Raw genomic sequence first — 22059 nt, 5'->3', positions numbered from 1 at the left:
GCAGATAATAAAAAAAGAGCAGATTCTAAAGAGAGAGAAGCCTGAAATGGGCATAGAGTAAGAAAGATGATAGTGTAAAATGTGTAAAAGAGCATGAAGTAATGGAAGATCATTGAGTAAGAAACTGCACAGATATAAAAAAGAGCATAGAGCAGAAAAAGAGTCTAGGGTAGGAAAGAGCATAGAGTAGAATAGGGCATAGACTGAAAAAGGGCATAGACTGAAAAAGAGCATAGACTAAACAACATGGAATAAATACCATAGAATAAATGCTTGTTTCCACTCCTACTCTTTGTGTTTTGTGTCCTTCCAAGTGGTTTTGGAGCTGGGAACCCCTGGCATCTCAGCCAGGGACAGGCTCCTGGTTCCTGGCCTCATGGTGAGTGCAGAGGACAGAACAGCTGAGCTCTGCCCCACTTGCTCTGACAGGGCTGAGGGCTCCATCCAGGAGAGCAGCTCTCTGCAGGGCATCTCCCAGCCCCATCCAGCAGACAGGGCCCCAGGATGAGCTGAGACATGTCCCCTGGACCTTTGGCAGGAGACGGTGGGAGTGGGAGTCCCGAGGTGGCTGGTACCAGACATTGAGACCAATGAGAACCCCCGGGAGCCTGACAGAAGGAGACTTGCACTGCTCATAGGCTCTTCTTTGAGGACAGAGTGCCAGGCCAGATGGACCTTCTCTGTGATGGAGTACTGTTGTTCTCAGGCTTCCAAGTCTCTACAACCCTGTGCACACCTGAGCAGTTTCTTCAGCATCCTAACCAACAAACCATTGCTGACTGAATGCTGAGCTCTGTGCTGAGATGCTCTCAGGCCAAGGGGGTTTAGCTGCTTTTTCCAACCATTTGCTTTAGATTTTAGGGATGGGCTTTTGAAGTGCCCACAGCCCCCCAGGGGCTGCATTCCAGCACAGGTCAATGTGTTCTGTTATTGCAGGGTTTGCAGCAGCACTTCTTAAAGCTGTGTGCAGGGAGCTGGGGTCATAAATCCTCCTGCTCTGTGTCCACAAGGTGGAGGACATTAGTGCTTGTTGGATGTGCTGCAAATTGAGGGCACATTCTCACATGGGAAGCAGGAATAGTCTCACACAGACTCACAGAGTGGCAGGGGTCAGAAGGGACCTCCAAAGCTCATACAGGCCAACTCCTCTGCCAGAGCTGGATCACCTAGGGCAGAGGGACATAGAACTGCTTGATAGTCCAGCACAGAGGCACAAAGATGATAAAGGGAATGGAACATCTCTTACAAGGAGAGACTGAGGGAGCTGGGGCTCTGCTGCTGCTGGAAAAGAGAAGACTGAGAGGTGACCTCATCAGTGTTTATAAAGATGTAAAGGGAGAGTGCCAGGAGGCTGGAGCCAGGCTCTGCTGGGTGGTGCCCTGTGACAGGACAAGGGGCAATGGGTGGAAGCTGAGGCATAGGAAGTTTCATTTAAAGATGAGGAGGATTTTTTTCACTGCGAGGGTGACAGAACCCTGGAACAGGCTGCCCAGGGGGGTTGTGGGGTCTCCCTCTCTGGAAATATTCAAAACCTGCCTGGATGCTTTTCTGTATGATCTGCTGTGGGAGATCCTGCTCTGGCAGGGGGGTTGGACTGGATGAGCTTTGGAGGTCTCTTCCAGCCCCTGACATTCTGTGATTCTGTGAAGTCATGCAGCAAGGCATCCCAACAGCTTTTGAATGTCTCCAGAGAAGGAGAACCCTCAATCTCTCTGAGCAGCCCACACCAAGACTCCAGCACTCTCACAGGGTAAAAGTTCCCTTCTGTTCATGTGGAACCTCCTCTGCCGCAGCTTGCACCCATTGTCCCTTATCCTGTCACCATACATTACTGAGCAGAGCCTGGCCCTGTCCTCCTGACAGTGCCCTGCACATCTTTATCAGCATGAATGAGGACACCTGGACTGGGGCAACCCCAAGCACAGGTCCAGGCTGGGTGAGGAGTGGCTTAAGAGCAGCCTGGAGAAGAGGGCTTTAGAGATGTCAGTTGGTGACAACCTCCCTACGAGCCAGCAATGATCACTGGCAGCCCAGGAGGCAGCTGTGTGCTGGGCTGTGTCCAAAGCAGGGAGAAGAGCAGCACAGGGAGGGGATTCTGCCCCTCTGCTGAGACTCCACCTGCAGCACTGCCTCCATTTCTGGTGCTCCCAGCATAAGAGGGACACGGAGCTGCTGGAGATGGTCCACAGGAGGCCACAAATGTGATAAAGAACCTGATCCCTGTGTCATGTGGGGACAGGCCAAGAGAGTGGGGGCTATTCAGCCTGGGGAAGGCTCGAGGGAGATATTAAAGCAGCCTTTCTGTGCCTGAAGGGCTTTACAGGAGAGTCAGGGAGGGACTTTGACGAGGGCTTGTAGTGATAGGATGAGGGGCAATGGCTTTGATCTGAAAGAGGGGAGACTGAGACTGAAGACTGGGAAGAAATTATTGACAGTGAGGGTGGAGAGACAGTGGAACAGATTGCTCAGGGAGGTTGTGGATGCCCCCTCCCTGGAGGTGTTCAGGGATAGGTTGGATGAGACCTTGGGCAGCCTGGGCTAGTGGAAAATGTCCCTGTCCATTGCAGGGGTTTGGAATCTTTAAGCACCCCCAGGTCCCTCTCCTCAGAGCTGCTCTCCAGCCACTCACTGCCCAGCCTGGACTTGTGCTTGGCATTGCCCCGACCCACATGCAGGACCTTGCACTTGGTCTTGTTGAACCTCATGAGATTGGTTTGTGCCCACCTCTCCAGCTTGTCTGCTGCACCACACAGCTTGGTGTCATCAGCAGACTTGCTGAGGCTGCACTCAATGCCTCTGTCCGTGAGTCATTAATGAAGAGCTGTATAAAAAGAGTGAAGTTTAGACAGGCAAACATTTGGTTCATGTCTCTTCTGGTAGCTGTTACCTTTCTCCTTTTCTTCTCAGTATTTCTGTTGGATGATGTCCAGACCCAGCATTTAGGTACAGTTCCAAATTATGTTAGGCACAGATTTATATCGAGAAGTTACATTTTTTTATGGACAAGACCCAGATTTCCTCAGAGTTTAGGGGCTTGGAAAGTTTTGTTTCATCAGGGTACATTCCAGTACCACTTGGAACTTTTCCCAACTCTGCTTTGAGCTCACAGTGTTGAAACAAGGTAAGAAGACATAATTCTGTCTGTGCTGTAATTGTATCATTCTGAACAAACCATTCTTGCAGGAGAAGTGATTTTATTCTATCCTCAAAAGCAAACAGGTTGACATGTGTTTCTGCAGATGTAAACTCCTCCCACGACCTTACTCCAAGAACTTATTATCCAGCCACAAACCCTGTCAGACACAGGTTGTGTGGTGCCTGCCTCAGTAGGTGACTGATCAGATTGTTCCAGCATCCCATGCTCCTACTGCTCTGCAGTGCTGTGGCACATGGATGCCTTTGTGGCTGTGCATTAGGCTGTTGTCTCAGGTTGGGACTGGGTTTCTTTTTTTGTCCCTAGAGGTAGCTAATTTGTGCCAGAAACTAGAAGATTTTTGACTACATGAGGTTTTCTGCCTTTGTCTGAAAACACTTAGCATGCTCTTTTTTGTTACAGCTGTAGCCTTTTCTTGTGCTTTTTGTAAGCCATGAGAATTACAAGAGGAAGTTTTAGACTGGAACATTTTATCTATGAAATAGCTTTTCCTCTTTGGGTTTCCTGCCTGTACTCCTTTCATACCTCAATATAGTTGTTGCCACCGTCTCTCCTGCAGTGTCACTCTCCAGTGGTCCCATTGTATTAATCCTGAAGTAGCCTCTTCAAAGGGAATTGGATCATCTTTAAGGTTCAGATAATTATTTCAGAGTAATATTACTGGGCAAGCCCCTGCCCTCAAAGAGAAAAGACTATGCTCTGTTCCCATCATACACACTTTTTGTGCAGGATTTCAGCACACCTGGATGAAGTCAGGATTTTAAGTCTTTGCTTTAATTTCTGTCCTGTCACACACCTCCAGCGAATCATAGAATCAGTCAGGGTTGGAAGGGACCACAAGAATCATCTAGTCCCAACCTCCCTGCCATGCCCAGGGACACCCTACCCTAGATCAGCCTGGCCACAGCCTCATCCAGCCTGGCCTTAAACACCTGTAGGGATGGGGCCTCAACTGCCTCTCTGGGCAACCCATTCCAGGCTCTCACCACTCTCATGCTGAACAACTTCCCCCTCACATCCAGCCTGAACCTACTCATCTCCAGCTTTGCTCCATTCCCCCTAGTCCTGTCACTTTCTGATATCCTAAAAAGTCCTTCCCCAGCTTGTTTGTAGGCCTCCTTCTGACACTGGAAAGCCACAAAAAGGCTTTTCAGAATCAAATTTAACACTGTCCATCCTATTCCCCTTGGAATTTTAAGCAGCTTGGTGTGGAACACCCAACACGGTGTGGTTGGCTGCATTTGATTTCTACATCAGTATTTGTTGAAACTGAATTGCTCAGATTCTATTAACTTCTGTAATACATTGCTGCATATCTTCAGGTGAAGCAGCACTGTGGAGGAAAAAGCCCAGATCCAATCCATTCAGAGGTAACTATGAAGTAGCTGAACTCCCAGAGTCAGGCTCTCTGTGTGTCATAGGCTGTGCCCAGTCAGTTTCTGGCTTGTAGAAGGGGAAGGAAAGCAAGGTATATATGAACCCTTCTTTACTTGGTGTCCCTCAGGACTTGATCCAGGTCCTGATCATTATCTACCAAATAGATTTGGTGATGCCAAGGACTTTGAAAGCAGGAACACAGCTTAAGATTTTTACATCATGTGAAATGCTGGATGTGTGAAAGCAAAGTGTTCTTTCACACCCCTGGCCTCACTGGGACATGGGTGGGCAGAGAGTGTGCACATAGTGCTCATAGCAACCTCCTACAGGCTCAAAGCCCTTGGGGATCCTTCTGCCTTACATGGCTTTGAGGAGAACTCAGGCTGTGGGCCACTTATCAAGGTGTACACACATGGCCAGGAGTTTGGTTTCTCTCTTTTCTCTCTCTTGCTGCACTCAGTCCCATTCCTATGATTCTCAGCAGTAACTTTCCTGAGTGAGAAGTATGAGACAACAGAGACCACCAGGGAGCAATGAACGTGGTGGGGCTACAAGGCAGAAATCACTGCTAGGTGGTCCTCAGTGTCACACAGGGAGGAACAGAGGTCTCATCCTATTTCTTTTGCACGTGAGAGCTGTTGTGTGTTCCCAATTGTTTGAATAATTCAGGGGTACTGGGCAGGATCCTTTCAGACCTGTATGTCACAGGAGGAAAAAAAAAACGAATGTAGAATGGAAGTCCTCCCACCAATCATCTGTCCTAGGGAGGGCTTCTTGGTGAAGAAGGGGTGGGAACCTTAAATGTATCTGAGTTCCCTTCCAAATGCAAAAAGGACAGTCTGTGACTATTGAGAGGCTATATGGTGCAGTTTGATTGTGGGTGGAACAAATGAGGCTTCATCCAAAGGCTGTGTTTCACTGGCCTTTTCCTTTACTGACATTCCACTTGTGTATTCTGTTTATACCAGGCATTGCTGATGTGAGTGCCTGGCACAGATGCCACATTTCACTGCAGCTTTTTCTGCAGAGTGCCCACACTTGACATAGTTGTGGGTTTACGTGTAGGGCATACTGATGGCCAAGTAATGAATTTGGCTTTATTCAGACAAAATTGAATCATCCTCTGAAAAAGATGCAGAGGAGGGGATGGATGTCTTTACCACGTATGAATTCTGGTAGAGGTCCCTTGCAAGTCCTCCAGATCTCAGGGCAAATTGTTCTCTTACGCAGCACGAGGCTCTGGGGTCAGTGCTTCCTGTGTAGCCGAGGTGATGTTCATAGCTGCTGCGGAGCCTTTGCTCTGCTGAGCTCTTTACTCCCACTTTGTGGGTGGTGATGCAAGGGTGTATGTATGGGGGCTTCCGTCAGTGCATGAGATGAAAGCCAGCACCACACCCTGCTGCAAAACACAGACAGAACTAGGCATGCACTCTCAAACCTAGAAAAAATGTTCTTTGGCCACAACAATCCCAAGCAGCGCTACAGGCTGGAGACAGAGTGGCTGGAGAGCAGCCAGGCAGAAAGGGACCTGGAGGTACTGGTAGATAGTAGCTGAACAGGAGCCAGCAGTGTGCCCAGGTGGGCAGCAGAGCCAATGCATCCTGGCCTGCATCAGGAGCAGTGTGGCCAGCAGGACAAGGGAGGTTATTCTGCTGCTGCACTCAGCACTGGTCAGGCCACACCTTGAGTGCTGTGTCCAGTTCTGGGCTCCTCAATTCAAGAGAGATTATGAGATACTGGGACATGTTCAGAGAAGGGCAACGAATCTGGTGAGCACCGCCCTGTGAGAGGAGGCTGAGGGAGCTGGGGTTGTTTAGCCTAGAAAAGAGGAGGCTCAGGGCAGACCTCATTGCTGTCTGCAACTACCTGAAGAGAGGTTGTAGCCAGGTGGGGTTGCTTTCTTCTCCCAGGCAACTGGAAACAGCACAAAGAGAAGCAGTCTCAAGTTGTGCCAGGGGAGGTAAGGCTGGATGTGAGGAGGAAGTTGTTGGCAGAGAGAGTGGCATTGGAATGGGATGCCCAAGGAGGTGGTGGAGTCATTGTCCCTGGAGGTGCTGAAGAAAAGCCTGGCTGAGGCACTTAGTGCCATGGTCTGGTTGATTGGCTAGGGCTGGGTGCTAGATTGGACTGGATGATCTTGGAGGTCTCTTCCAACCTGTTTGATTCTATGATCCTATGAATAGGTGCAGGCTTCTTTTAGTAGCTAGAAAGTACTGAGAAGAACAGCAGGATGGCAGAGAAGCACTGCACATGGATAGGCAACGCTACCAAATGGGAGGGCTCTGCAGGGTGTTGATTGCCAATGTCTTTAGAAGAGAGCATTTACAGATGTTTGATCTCTTTCAGGTCCTCAGATTTTGGGACATTGTACACAAAGCTGAATCTACAGTCTGGGATTGTTATTGACAACTTCTACATTTGTCCAACCAACAAAAAAAAGGTATGTGGCAAAAAAAACCCTCAAACAACTAATTTTTATAGTGCAGCTAAGATTCTGAGATGCAAAGTGTGTTCTGCAGCTTTTCTAAATATGGAGGAGTGGTTTTCACAAAGGTGCAGGTCACCTGAGCTGTGTTTGTGGGAATTGAGAGGGAATTGGGATATTTATTCTTCAGAAAGGATATTGAAACATTATATGTATGTATATGTAAGTGTAGAATATATAACAGAGAGAAGTGCCTCAACGGACTCTGAGCACTTGAGGTCATTGATTCCTGGCAGTTGAGCTTCCACAGAGTTCCACACAGGAATGGGAGAGGAACTCTTGTAGGTTTTCACAGGTCCACACAAATCCTGGGACTAATGTTCCACTTCTTGATCCTTCGTGCACAGTTACAGAGTCTTTGCACATTCCTTAGTAGAAAGCATAGGAACTGGGCAGGCTGTCATTGGAAATGATACCTGCCCTGTGTATAACCTTAATTAACTACTACTACTAATAGTAATAACAGTAAAAATCCCTCTTTAAAGTTCTTAAAAAAGCTCCTGCATCATTGCTGAACCAAAAGTCTTTCATGGAACCTAGGAAGATTAAGTGGACTTTATAAGTGAGAGGGAAATCGACCTGTTGTGTTTGCAGTGGGTGTTCTATTGAAAGCACCAGGAAGAGCGATTATCAGGAAAAAAACAACCACTATAACAACACTTCTGTGACTTCAAATCACCTGCAACTTAACCAGCAGCACTTGAGGAATACATTGTGGATAACACAAGCACAGGGGGCCTTTCGTGACATCAGAATTGTCTCTTGATGAGGGCCTTTAACTGCAGTGCAGTACAGCAGCAGGGGCTTCCTGCAGAGCCTCCAACTGGGAGGATGATGTTGGTTGTGTTTATCTGTGCCTCTTAATCAAAAATCAGTGGAGCTCAGCAAGGATACCTGTGTGATTAAGTACGTATTCTATTTCTCTTGCACTTGTCACTGGAGTTTTTGTGCCCAAGCTATGCTATGCCTGAGCTTGGTAACACATTTTTAACCTGCTGCAAAGTCAGGGGTTGGTTTGTTTGTTTCTTGAAGTGGAACAACCACCAAGCACAGAGGTTCTGTGCAGGTTACATTTCTTGGATGGAGGAGCTACTGGCAGATGTGCTGCTGGATGTAGGAATTGATATTTCACAGTATCACAATATCACAATATCTCCAAGGTTGGAAGAGACCTCATAGATCAAGTCCAACCCTTTACCACAGAGCTCAAGGCCAGACCATGGCAGCAAGTGCCATGTCCAATTCTGCCTTGAACAGCTCCAGGGACGGCGACTCCACCACCTCCCCGGGCAGCCCATTCCAGTATTTCCTCTGATTCTGCTTTTGTAATGTTGCTAGGGGGGAGATGAATGACCACTGATTATTTTCCCTCGTTCAGTGCATCTTTTAATTTCCATTGGTGCTAATGCTGTTGGTGCATCCATCCTTCTGTTTGTCTGCTTCTGGAAAAGGGGGCAGCTAAGCAGTGCACATTCAGGCTTCTCATATTCAGAGAAAATAAATATTGATTCTACACACATTGACTTATTAGTTAAATGGGTTGAACATTACATTTGCCAGCTGTCACAACAACCCAGAGCTGCCTGGTTTGTCCAAACTAAAAGGCAAGGCGACAAATGTACTCTTGCTTGACACACCATGCAGAACGCTTAAGAGAGTAATAAGGATATGGGCTGCTGTACAATGTTTTACCTTCTGATACTTTTAAGTGGTATAAATTACACATGGTTTGGTGCAGCTGTGAATGCATATCCCAAGATGCAGCTGGCTTGAGCGATGTTTGCAGGCACTTAGAGGGAAATGCAGCATTTTGACATCTGTCTTTCAGAGCAAAACAATTGTTGTCAAAAGCTGTCAGAACTCGGTGTGCCTGCATCTGCTTGTAAGGAGTAATTCTCTTCAGCTATCATTTTCCTTAGGGACCATACCAGAATGTCTGAAAACATAGAGGGTAGAATTATCTTATGCTTCTATCAGAAGAAGTTGTTGACTATGGAAAATTCCTGTCAAGAACCTGAGCAGTTACTCCAGGGAGGTTTCACTGTGGAATTGCATGATATGGGCCTGTATGTTGTGAATGCATCATCACTCTGGAGGGGTGCATCCTCTGCTTACAATCTCAGCACTGGTCAGGCCACAGCTTGAGTGCTGTGTCCAGTTCTGGGCTCCTCAATTCAAGAGAGATGTTAAGGTGCTGGAAGGTGTCCAGAGAAGGGCAACAAAGCTGGTGAGGGGCCTGGAGCACAAACCCTGTGAGGAGAGGCTGAGGTAGCTGGGGGTGTGCAGCCTGCAGAAGAGGAGGCTCAGGGCAGAGCTCATTGCTGTCTACAACTACCTGAAGGGAGGTTGTAGCCAGGTGGGGTTGGTCTCTTCTGCCAGGCAACCAGCAACAGAAGAAGGGGACACAGCCTCAAATTGTGCCAAAGGAGGTCTAGGCTGGATGTTAGGAGGAAGTTGTTGTCAGAGAGAGTGATTGGCATTGGAATGGGCTGCCCAGGGAGGTAGCAGAGCCATCGTCCCTGGAGGTGTTCAGGAAAAGCCTGGCTGAGGCACTTAGTGCCATGGTCTGGTTGACTCAATAGGGCTGGGTGCTAGGTTGGACTGGCTGATCTTGGAGGTCTCTTCCAACCTGGTTGATTCTATGAAACAGTGTCACCATTCACTTTTATTTTAGTGATGCACCACCATAGTGCTAATTCAATGTGACAGCATCACTTTGCTCAAAACTTCTGTCCAGGACTGTCCAGGACTGTCTTCAGGCTTTTCCAAATGCTTCCAGAAGTACACTCAATAATCACGTGGATTTTTTCCATCCATAGTTTTCTAGTAAGTGGATTGCTGTGAGAGGCCACTCTAAGCAGAACTCCCAGGTTTTATTCACACACAGCTGATGAGCAGTTGCCCAGTTGATAACCTGGAAGCTATGAAGTGTAAGTGGAACTCAGTAGATTAAAGCAGTCAGAGCTTTCACTGAGCTTTGAGCTGGAAGTCACCATCTGTGGCAGAGGTTCATGCAGCCCCACCAAAATCAAGCCATGCAAGGGAGAGATTCCATGGCTGCCCCTGGGTGGGGTGTGAGTATGGGTATGTGGAAAAGGTGAAAGAGAGCCTTGAGAAACAGAGTGTGGAGCAGCTGAAAATGAAAATGTACCTGGAACAATGGCTGGGAATGTGACTGTTAGAAACGTGAGCTGTTTACTGCCTCAACAGCAGCTAAGAGCTGCAGCTTTCCCTGTCTGGGTCCTGCTGTGTTTGAGAAACCAGGGCTTTTACTCCCACTTTGTGTGTAAACAGGGCTGCATTGGAAGTGGGCAACTTTTACATGGTTTTCATATTCTTACTTCTTGTACCAGCTGCAGTACATCAAAGGCAGTAGTGTTGTTACTTTCTTGAGGTGTATGCTCTCTTAAACAGGAGGATGGGAATGCATTTTCTGTTTAATGTGATGGACAAAGGTTTGGATTGGTTTCCATAAAAAATTTCCAGACACTTTCTGTACATTTCTCCATCCTGGTCTTCTATGTGTAGAGCTAGAAAGGAATCTTTAGCCCTTTTTGGTCAGATGTGTCAGTCTGCATTTAATACTATCTTGCGTGCCTGTCTACCAAAACATTGAACCATGGAGTCTGAAGCTGCCTCTAAATGCTTTTCTCTATTTCAGTTCAGCTCCTTTTGACCTATACATGTTTTCTAGTCCAGCACCTAGAGCAGACTCTGGTTGAAGACTGCATCTCATTTGAAAACCAACCAAACAACAACCCCACAGAAAGCCCCAATCCAACAAACCTGGATAAGAGCACAAGTGAGCAATAGGCTATCGTGGCTGGTGCGTAGGTTCACCATAGGATGTAGGATAACTCATCAAGGTAGAAGGTGTGTGGGCTAAATGGGTGCACACTTCAACAGATACTCTATCCTGTGGCTTATTTGATGCTTGAAGCAGAGATCTCAAAATGGAAGTTTTTGAGATTAACCTTCCGCTGCGATTTTGCAGCCTAATGTGAGACCTTAGCATTCCTTTGTGCTCAGGCATGCAATTACTCTGTGGAAAAATAGTCCTGTCTTTACTGCATGCTTATTATAGATTCTTTTGTTCTGTTTTTATGAATCTCCTTTCTAAAACTCATTAATCATAAAAGTAGACCAATAACTACCAAAAAGCCATAATGTTAAATTAAGTTTACTGTAGTGAAGCCAAAAATAAAATGACTGCTTGGTGGGAGTACAGCATAAAAAAGATTTATGTGATAAAGGCAAGGACCCATGAGCAAGTGTTAAGAGACCACTGTGCATATGATCCTGCACTTGAGAGACATCCATTTCCCTCCCAGTAATTCTGGGTAGAGAGAAGGAATCCAAGCATCATATTTTCAGCAAGGTTTTATTTCCTATTATGATGAGCAGGGGTCATTGCTTGGAGAAATAGGAGTAGTCAATCAAGAGCACATAGTAGAAAGCAGGTCTGAAGCTTTCCCTCAGCACCTGTGGCAATGTGTGCTGCTGAGTGGCAGCTCAGAAGAGCCAGAAATAGGGAAGCATAATGTTTCACACCAGAGGAAGGTTAAACCCCTGGGATTTTGATTTGGTGTGTCTGAAAATAAGGGCAGTTTTGCAAAATATAGACCAGTCACAGAATCATAGAATCATAGAATCAACCAGGTTGGAAGAGACCTCCAAGATCATCTAGTCCAACCTAGCACCCTGCCCTATCCAATCAACTAGACCAGTCTGTCATTTCTGAGCTGTTGCTTATAAAGTGTAGGTTCTTAGGCTCAAATCTAAATCCAAGCCATGCACACAGAGAAGAATTTAGTAGGGTGATGGTAGATTTGCTGGACAGGACATAAGGCAAGCCATGTCCTTCCCTTCTCCAGCCTTCTCAACTTGGCATAACTGCCAGGAGGGGAAACCCAATACTAGCTGATCAACCTGAATTATTCCAGAAAGGAAGAAGTGGTTGTGTTAGTGGTGCTGAATCTTTGGAAGAGAAAGAAGAGAAAAGAGCTCAGAGAAGCTGATTGTGAAGAAGCAGTGGTAAAAAAAAAGAGTAATAAGCATTTTAGAGTACTTAATAAGTATTTAATTGGTTGCCCAGTATGCTAAGATGAAATGGGTACAGGTGAGTTCATAAAACAGAGTCAGGTTTCTGCTAAGGTGGCAAACAGCAGATGAGATTTGCCTGTGATTAATTTAGATTATTTGTATCTATTGTAATTATCCTGTGTGCAGAGCTTACTTTCATCAGATTATTTACTGAGCATCACAACATGCCTAGAGGAATGTGTCAAGGCTCTTGTGTAACAGGATGCAGGAAATGTTGAAGTCTCTCATCTTAACTCAGTCTAAACGCAGCAACATCTGATCAGTAGGACAAGGCTAGGGAGATTAAGTGAGAACTTCTGAAGAGTATTTGGAGGAAGACAAGTGTTCATAGGATCAACCAGGTTGGAAGAGACCTCCAAGATCATCCAGTCCACCCCCATCCAGTCAACCAGACCATGGCACTAAGTGCTTTATCTAGTCTTTTCTTGAACACCTCCAGGGATGGTGACTCCACCATCTCCCTGGGCAGCTCATTCCAATGGCAAATCACTCTGTGAAGAGCTTCCTCCTAATAGTGAGCCCATACCTCCCCAAGCACAACTTGAGACTGTGTCCACTTGCTCTGTTGCTGCTTGCCTGGCAGAAGAGACCAACCCCCACCTAGCTACAGCCTCTCTTCAGGTAGTTGTAGACAGCAATGAGGTCACCTCTGAGCCTTCTCTCCACCAGGCTGCACACCCCCAGCTCCCTCAGCCTCTCCTCATAGGCACTGCTCAGGATTCTGCAAGAACAGCCTATGGTGGGTATACTGCCCAGACAGCCCCAAAATAATGGTGTGTGTTTGAAACATATTCATCATGCTTGCTGATGGATCTTGTGCAGCTCCTGGAGACCCCTGTATTTCCTCCTCATTTCCCCACTGATGGAGCAGCAGCAGCACGAGTCCCAGCTTCCACGCTTCACGCTCCGCTGGCGTTTTCTAATCTACTGATGTGTCACATTCTGCTGCTCTTCACTGCAGCTGTTCAGCTTCCCTCCACGTCTGCTCACCACACACACTCTTGTGGCTCTCTCAGCAGCAGAGGTGCAGCAGGATTTTTTTTCCCTGGGGCTGGCATGGAAGCATATTGGAAATGAGCAGGGTTCAGATTGCTGCCATGGCCACTGTGCAGGGCCATGGAGCATGCTCACCCCATGGAGAATTCCCATGGCTGCTGCCCCTTCACTGCCAGAAGTAAAGCTCCTTCTCAGGCCAGGTAATGACTGCAAGTTTGCTCTCCTGGCTCAGGCATTTGCCCAGGACTGCTAAACTACTGTAGAAGTTACTATTACAATGGCTTTGTTTAGTTCCACTCTGTGTGGCATTTCCTATAATGGATGATTGGAACTGCTTCCCCATTTCTGGTTCTGAAATTAGCCCTGATTCCCAGTAGCCCCAAGACTCCTGCTGCAAGGGCAGGACCTCTATCACAGATATGTTTTAGTCATGTCCTTCTCATGTACCCATCTATTCAAATATAATCATCAAAAATCCATGCAAAATAAAGCAGGAATTTTTGTCTATATTTTTTTCCTACTGTTTTCTTGAGCAGAAGAGGAGTCTTGCTCCTGGAAATTGAAATCTTTTATGTTAAACTAAGCCACCTCTGAAGCCTTCTTGATGATGACCTCTTTCAGGCTCGTGTTAGGGGGATTTTTCCCATCTGTGGGGGTGATGCTCTAGGTTGCTGTTATCCCTTCATTGCAGAACTGTTGGAGCAGTGGGGGGTTCTTCATAGTTCCTGATTTGATTTCAGTGAGGGATCTTTTACAAGCTTGTTTGCTTTTGTGTCTAATCAACCTTTATCTCTTGCATCTTTCTCCTCAATGTTTATTGTGTGGCTTCTCACCACCTCAACCTGACCTTGTTTTCCCACTTTTATGTCTTCCATTTCTGACCATCACTCCCTTTTACACCTCTCATCTAGATTCTGAAGTGAAGTGACCATTTTTCTTTCACTGCTTTAATAGCTAAAGAAAATTATTATTTAGAAGAAAGTAGCTAATGGTCTGTGCTTCAATTCCAAACCCACTGTTTTCTTGGGATGACAATCAAACTGCTGACACATTTCTGAGTGCAGTTCATAAAATGAATCACTCCAGCAGCAACCGTTGGATGATCCAATCAGGGAGCTGTTAGCCAGGAGGCTATGAGGAGAGGCTGAGGGAGCTGGGGGTGTGCAGCCTGCAGAAGAGGAGGCTCAGGGCAGAGCTCATTGCTGTCTACAACTACCTGAAGGGAGGCTGTAGCCAGGTGGGGTTGGTCTCTTCTGCCAGGCAAGCAGCAATAGAACAAGGGGACACAGTCTCAATTTGTGCCAGAGGAGGTCTAGGCTGCATGTTAGGAGGAAGTTGTTGGCAGAGAGAGTGATTGGCATTGGAATGGGCTGCCCAGGGAGGTGGTGGTGTGACCGTCGCTGGAGGTGTTGAAGCAAAGCCTGGCTGAGGCACTTAGTGCCATGGTCTAGTTGACTGGCTAGGGCTGGGTGCTAGGTTGGACTGGATGATCTTGGAGGTCTCTTCCAACCTGGTTGATTCTATGATAAAAGAGACCTGACATCAGTTTCTGTGATCTTGAGTGAGCCTGAGCCTCCCTGAAGCCTGGCTTCTCATTGCCTCACACCTTGTGGTGCCATTTGCCTTGTGCCAAAATGCTGTGACGTGACCTGATTTGACAGTCTACCTGGAGGTCACATTTACAAGGCTTTGAAAGGAAGTGTAGAATTAGTCTGGTTTACTTTCCTTGTGTATGAATTTAAGACAGTAACACTGAAGTAGCAGAGCAGCTGTGACCCCCTAAACAAAGGCTAAGTATTTCTATGATCCCATTTCAAGAGGAATGCATATTTTTAGTTGTTGTGTCACCATCCCTGGAGGTGTTCAAGCAAAGCCTGGATGAGGCACTTAGTGCCATGGTCTGGTTGACTGGATAGGGCTGGGGGATGGATTGGACTGGAGGATCTTGGAGGTCTCTTCCAACCTGCTTGATTCTATAATTCTATGATTCTATGATCCCTGCAGTACTGAATAGCATTATAAGATTTGCAGCATGCTGAAAATAATTGTTAGAAATATGTTCCTGTGTTGCTCAAGACTGTTTAGCATTTATCAGGCATGGCTGGTTCAGGATGCAGGTAATAATTTGAATGAGATGGTAGTACTTCTGTTCTCACATAAGTCAGGAGATTAAGCTGCTTGACTCAAATGAAACAGGATTAATTTCTGCTGCAGTTGCTGGATCTACAAATTACAGGTTTGCAGCCTTATTCTCAGTCCTCTAAACAAACAACATTATGGGGCTGGGCGTTGGAGGGGCTTTCAGATTTGACTTTAAAATGTTCTGTTCTAGAAGATACTAAGTCTAAGCAAGGAGATCTGGTGGAAAAGGCTGGTGAGAGCAGTGCCTCAGGTAGTGCTGAGGGACTGTGGAGAGTCTTGTAAAGCTTGGTGCCAAAACTGGATGGCTGCTAGTTGCATAAAGAGCTGTGCTTCCAGTGTAACTATGGCTACAGGAATTGCTTGAGATCCATGGGAATAAACAAGCATCTCCTGTCGTTTTAAGATATTAAATGTGCTGGAGTCATTCTTTAGTGTTAATACAGCTCCTGTTTGTTTCATTCAGCCATACCCATGAACTGATTTTCTTACACTTTGCATCACTCATAGAATTTCATAGAATCAGCCAGGTTGGAAGAGGCCTCCAAGATCATCCAGTCCAACCTAGCACCCAGCCCTATTGAGTCAACCAGACCATGGCACTAAGTGCCTCAGACAGGCTTTTCTTGAAGACCTCCAGGGATGGCAACTCCACCACCTCCCTGGGCAGCCCATTCCAATGCCAATCACTCTCTCTGACAACAACTTCCTCCTAATATCCAGCCTAGACCTACCCCAGCACAACTTGAGACTGTGTCCCCTTGTTCTGTTGCTGCTTGCCTGGCAGAAGAGACCAACCCCACCTGGCCACACCGTCCTTTCAGGGAGTTGTAGACAGCAGTGAGATCTGCCCTGAGCCTCCTTTTCTGCAGGCTGCACACCCCCAGCTCCCTCAGCCTCTCCTCATAGGGTTTGTGTTCCAGGCCCCTCACCAGCTTCATTGCCCTTCTCTGGACACTTTCCAGCACCTCAACATCTCCTTGAATTGAGGAGCCCACAACTGGACACAGCACTCAAGGTGTGGCCTGACCAGTGCTGAGTACAGGGGCAGAATAACCTCCCTCGTCCTACTGGCCACACTGCTCCTGATGCAGGCCAGGATGCCATTGGCTCTCTCTAAGATTCTCTGTGTCCGAGTGCTTTTGTAGTTAGTTTGGGATGCAGTGCAGGCAGGTGTAAATTAGAGAGGTTTGGCTAAAGGTTCAGTCTGATCATTGCAATAGTACTGTCTTGCACTTTCTTCTTTTTGTGGGCCCCAGCAAAGGCAAGGTTCTGTCACTTGCTCCAGCTGAAGGTTTGAGAAATGTTTATCTCCTCTGCAAGGTGCTGTAACAGGAGCAGGAACTGTGGGCCTCCATGTTTTATATCTTTGCTGTGCAGAGCTCAGGGACAGAGTTGCTGATAGACTTAGGAACTGCAAAGCCCAAGGGCTCCTTTGAAACTTTCCCACACTGTATATTATTGCAAGGTCCAGCCCATAAGGTTTCACTTCACCTCAGCAGACAATGTCTATAAAGTGTCTTTTCCAGAAGAAAAGGTCCTTCAGGAGGTGGCAATGTTCCCTTCCAGTACTGCTTGGTGACTTGTAGGACTATATTAAAACCCCTTGTGAGTTGTGCTTTGCCATCAGATCTCAGCATTCTATATGCTGGTAGATGATTTGGTGCCTGCTGTTAATAGCTTTGGGAATTCTGAAGAGGTTTTGGGATTTCCCTTGCACAGTTGTGGAAGCAGAAAGATGTAAATGACTTGCCCAGGAAAGAAAGGAGAGACACTTAATAATGTGCCGTGCATCTAAACCAACTTCTCAGATTGAAGCACAAAATTGTCCTTTTGCCACTCAGTAACCTTATAGAGTAATTAAATTAAATGAATTTTTGCCAGGCCAAGGAAGAGGAAGGGCTTGTGGAAGGTCTGTCAGTACCATAAATACCATGTCATATAATTTGGAGGGCAGGAGAGCCCTGCAGAGGGACCTTGCCAGGCCGGATGGGTGGGCAGAGGCCAATGGGATGAGATTTAAGAAGGCCAAGTGCAGGGTTCTGCACTTTGGCCACAACAACCCCAAGCAGCACTACAGGCTGGGGCCAGAGTGACTGGAGAGCAGCCAAGGATAAAGGCACCTGGGGTTACTGGTACATAGTAGCTGAACAGGAGCCAGAAGTGTGCCCAGGTGGCCAAGAGAGCCAGTGGCATCCTGGCCTGGATCAGGAGCAGTGTGGCCCACAGGACAGGGGAGATTATTCTGCCCCTGTACTCAGCACTGGTCAGGCCACACCTTGAGTACTTTGTCCAGTTCTGGGCTCCTCAATTCAAGAGAGATGTTGAGGTGCTGGAAGGTGTCCAGAGGAGGGCAACAAAGCTGGTGAGGGGCCTGGAACACAAACCCTGTGAGGAGAAGCAGAGGGAGCTGGGGGTGTGCACCCTGGAGAAGAGGAGGCTCAGGGGGGACCTCATTGCTGTATACAGCTACCTGAAAGGAGGCTGTAGCCAGGTGGGGTTTGTCTCTTCTGCCAGGCAAGCAGCAACAGAACAAGGGGACACAGTCTCAAGTTGTGGCAGGGGAGGTCTATGCTGGATGTGAGGAGGAAGTTGTTGGCAGAGAGAGTGATTGGCATTGGAATGGGCTGCCCAGGGAGGTGGTGGAGTCACCATCCCTGGAGGTGTTGAAGCAAAGCCTGGCTGAGGCACTTAGTGCCATGGTCTGGTTGACTGGCTAGGGCTGGGTGCTAATTTGGACTGGCTGATCTTGGAGGTCTCTTCCAACCTATTTGATTCTGTGGTTCTGTGATTTGACCAGTAGTCCTATGTATGGAAGAGTGGTTGACATTTCCAGACTGAAGGACTGAAGTCTGGGCAGTGTTTTCAGTGTTAAGATCAGAATTAGCTCTAAGTAAGGCCCAGTTAGATTTTGACAGGTTTTTGTGTTATCTTTTTGGATGATTAAACAGATGAATCAATGGAACTTGATAAAATATTCATCAGTACCTCTTTTAATACTGAAGAGGTGACTTCTGAGCCAAATTTCTCAGGAGCTTTGTAGAAAGCTAATCTGTGATGATAATGGAACATGTTTTAAGGCTTTTGTTTTCAGTGTTAAAGGCAATTGGAACTTCATCTTTGATATGTCATGTTTAGGAACAAAGAAAGGAGATGAATTTACATCTAGGACCTTAAATTTACATCCTCTGTTGGAAAACATTGGCCCTGTGCTTCTGCACAATTCATAGAATTCACTTCCTGTTAACATTTACCTACTACAAAAGAGTTAACACATAAAACATGGCTGGGGTAGCATAAGGTCAGAAAAGCTTATCTGAAAGTTTCTGGGGGAAAAAAATACAGCCTGACTCACAAGTGAAAATGAAAAACTTGGAAAAGAGTTCATGGAGCAAAGATAAGGAAGAAGGAAGAAAAAAAAGAGATCAAGTGCAGTATTGACTGCATGGGGCTGGGTGCTAGGTTGGACTGGATGATCTTGGAGGTCTCTTCCAACCTGGTTGATTCTATGATTCTATGATTTGTTGAAATTGTGGGCCCTCTTAAAGGCTGTGTTTTGAAAGGATGTTGAGGTTCACTTATAAAATAGAAATGCTCCTAATTAAAAGCCATATTTGAGTTAGGAGACCTGTCAGAATTGCAGTGTGCATCGGGGAACATTGACACTTCAGCATTTTCTTGCCAAAGCATACTCCTGAAAGAACCCTGGCATTTTGGCCACAACAACCCCAAGCAGCGCTATAGGCTGGGGACTGAGTGGCTGGAGAGTAGCCAGGAGGAAAGGGACCTGGGGGTACTGATAGATAGTAGCTGAAGATGAGCCAGCAGTGTGCCCAGGTGGCCAAGAGAGCCAATGGCATCCTGGCCTGCATCAGGAACAGTGTGGCCAGCAGGACAAGGGAGGTTATTCTGCCCCTGTACTCAGCACTGCTCAGGCCACACCTTGAGTGCTGTGTCCAGTTCTGGGCTCCTCAATTCAAGAAGGATGTTGAGGTGCTGGAACATGTCCAGAGAAGGGCAACAAAGCTGGTGAGGGGCCTGGAGCACAAATCCTATGAGGAAAGGTTGAGGGAGCTGGGCCTGTTTATCCTGGAGAAGAGGAGGCTCAGGGGTGATCTTATTACTGTCTACAACTACCTGAAGGGGCATTGTAGCCAGGTGGGGGGTGGCCTCTTCTCCCAGGCAACCAGCAATAGAACAAGGGGACACAGTCTCAAGTTGTGCCAGGGTAGGTCTAGGCTGGATATTAGGAGGAAGTTCTTCACAGAGAGAGTGATTGGCATTGGAATGGGCTGCCCAGGGAGGTGGTGGAGGCACCGTCCCTGGGGGTCTTCCAGAAAAGCCTGGCTGAGGCACTTAGTGCCATGGTCTGGTTGATTGGCTAGGGCTGGGTGCTAGGTTGGACTGGATGATCTTGGAGGTCTCTTCCAACCTGGTTGATTCTATAATTTATGATTCTATGATTCTATGATTTTAGCAGCTAGTGAACTGCCAGAATATTACATGTTTTGTTCTCTGATAGCTGGTAAATTTTTGACCTACTTAATATTTATACCTCCTGAGTTTATCTCAAAGCTCTTATGTATTCTGCTTTACTTATTTGTTTTTCTCTCTGTGGGATTCTTGGATTTGTTATTAAAGGGATTATCCTCTTCCCCCTTTTCTTTAAACTAAGATGTTAAGAGGCAAATTCATGAAGCTGTTGCTCACAGTCTGCTGCATTTTTCTTTCTTCCTGTATTCAGTGGTCCATTATTTAGATAATTGCCAGTTACTTATCTTCTGTCAACATTTTGATAGCATGGTGGGTTTTGCCTGTGGTAGTATTTTTACCCTCTCTTGTCTGCTTTCCCTGACTGGAGAACCTCTGGCAGCTTGTCTGTGGCTGAGATTGGACACTTCACTGTGCCTTGGCACTGCTGTCTCACCTGAGTTTAAGCCATCTTCGCAAATACAAGCTAAGTATCATCCAAGTTAAAAAACCAAGACTAAAAGTCCAGCTTCTCCTGCTACCAATGAAGTTTATTATTTGTAAATGACCAAGTGATGTGCTGGCAGAACCCAAGTCCCCCTTTCTGCTTTTTCTGTGGGTCAGTCTATGACCTTCAGCAAATAAAATCATCCTTATGCCATGGTTGTAAACAGGCAACAATATCTGCTGTGGTTGAGGCTTTTACCTGAAATCTCAGAACAAAAGCTCTGTTCTCAAGGCTGTAGCCATTTGGGGTGGATCTGAGACACGTGAAGAGTAACATAAGAATTCACAGTAAATTTTCAGTCCACTTTTTAATCCAGTAAATCATAGAATCAAGCAGGTTGGAAGAGACCTCCAAGATCATCCAGTCCAACCTAGCACCCAGCCCTGTCCAATCAACTAGACCATGGCACTAAATGCCTCAGCCAGGCTTTGCTTGAACTCCTCCAGGGATGACAACTCCACCACCTCCCTGGGCAACCTATCCCAATGCCAATCACTCTCTGTGAAGAACTTCCCACTAACATCCAGCCTATACCTCCCTTGGCACAACTTGAGACTGTGTCCCCTTGTTCTGTTGTTGGCTGCCTGGGGGAAGAGACCAACCCAAACATATGTTTATGGCTGCATAGTAAAGTGTTATTGTGCTTTACTCCAAGGAGTTTGATTTTCCAGCTTGTTTTGATTCCTTAAGGAACCACAAAAAACAGAAGGAAACCTCCAATTCCAGCTTGCCTGGCTCTGCTGTGTTGCACTGTGTGGTAAGCAGGGCTACTCCTGTTTGCTGACCTTTCCTCTGGGGCTGCTGCTGAACAGCACACTGTGCTGCGGTATTGATTTTCCACATAGGGAGGGGCTGGGTTAATAACCTGGGGAGGTCTGGCATCACTTTGTCCTGGTTTGCTTTTATTCCTTAGGGCTCTAGGCAAAGTAGTCAATCCGAGGGAGTGGAGGGCTCCTGCAGATAACATCTCTCCTCACTTTGCACATGTAAAGGTCATGAGAAAGTGCTTCCCTGGTGCAATTGTCTCTTCTTCCAGCTTTCCTTTCCAGATTGTTTCCATTCCTCTTTTTCTCCTCCCACCCTCCAGCTGCAGATTGGCCTGGAAGGGTCTTTTCCCAGCACCCTGACTCCAGAAGCAGCAGCGTTCAGCTCAGCTTGTATTGCTGGGCAGTCTTGAAGCAGTACTGCTAATAGCTACAGTTTTGGAAGCCGAGGAGTTGCACTATCAGGGCATATTAGGTGCAGTTTGGGCCAAGAATTGCCTCAAAGGGGTGCTCTGCTTTCATGATGTATTGGTTTTTTCCCAATGGACAAAGACATGTGCCAGTGTTGTCTTCTTCAGATCTCTGTCGATTCACTTGCTCCCTTTCTGAGACTCTAAGGTGAGAATCCTCCTCATAGAATCAACCAGACTGGAAGAGACCTCCAGGATCATCCAGTCCAACCTAGCACCCAGCCCTAGCTGGTCATACTCAGGTACCATAACGTCATAGGATCATTTGGGTTGGAAATGACCTTTAAAGGTCATCAGGTCCAAACATCAGTGTAATATTACCAACTCCACACTAAACTGTGTGCCTGAGCAGCACACCTGCAGGTTTTTAAATGCCTCCAGGGATGGTGACTCCACAACTTGAGTCACCATCCAGTGCCTCACCAACCTATTGGTGAAGAAATTGTTCCTCATATCCGGTGTAAAGCTCCCCTGATGCAACCTGAGGCTGTTTGCTCTTATCCTACCTATCACTATTACTGGGAGAAGAGGCTGGCAACTACCTAGGTCCAACCTCCCTTCAGGTTTCTGAAGCTGTGTCACCAGATTTCTGT

At 46.8% G+C, this 22059-nt stretch overlaps 1 protein-coding gene across 6 annotated transcripts in view; it reads left to right on the top strand.

Annotated features, from left to right (window-relative positions):
- SORCS2 (sortilin related VPS10 domain containing receptor 2) overlaps positions 1 to 22059 on the top strand; it is a 671789-nt gene that overhangs the window by 414738 nt on the left and 234992 nt on the right. For all 6 annotated transcript variants that reach the window (XM_064151649.1, XM_064151651.1, XM_064151646.1 and 3 more), the window contains exon 3: positions 6878 to 6971. In XM_064151649.1, coding sequence (XP_064007719.1) covers positions 6878 to 6971 — 94 coding nt within the window. The remainder of the gene's footprint in view (positions 1 to 6877; positions 6972 to 22059) is intronic.

This window comes from Pogoniulus pusillus, chromosome 11 (genome assembly GCF_015220805.1).
Source record: "Pogoniulus pusillus isolate bPogPus1 chromosome 11, bPogPus1.pri, whole genome shotgun sequence".
In the NCBI taxonomy this organism is placed as follows: Eukaryota; Metazoa; Chordata; class Aves; order Piciformes; family Lybiidae; genus Pogoniulus; species Pogoniulus pusillus.
The sequence above is the reverse complement of the archived record's forward strand: the minus strand, read 5'-3'. Positions and strand labels throughout refer to the sequence as shown.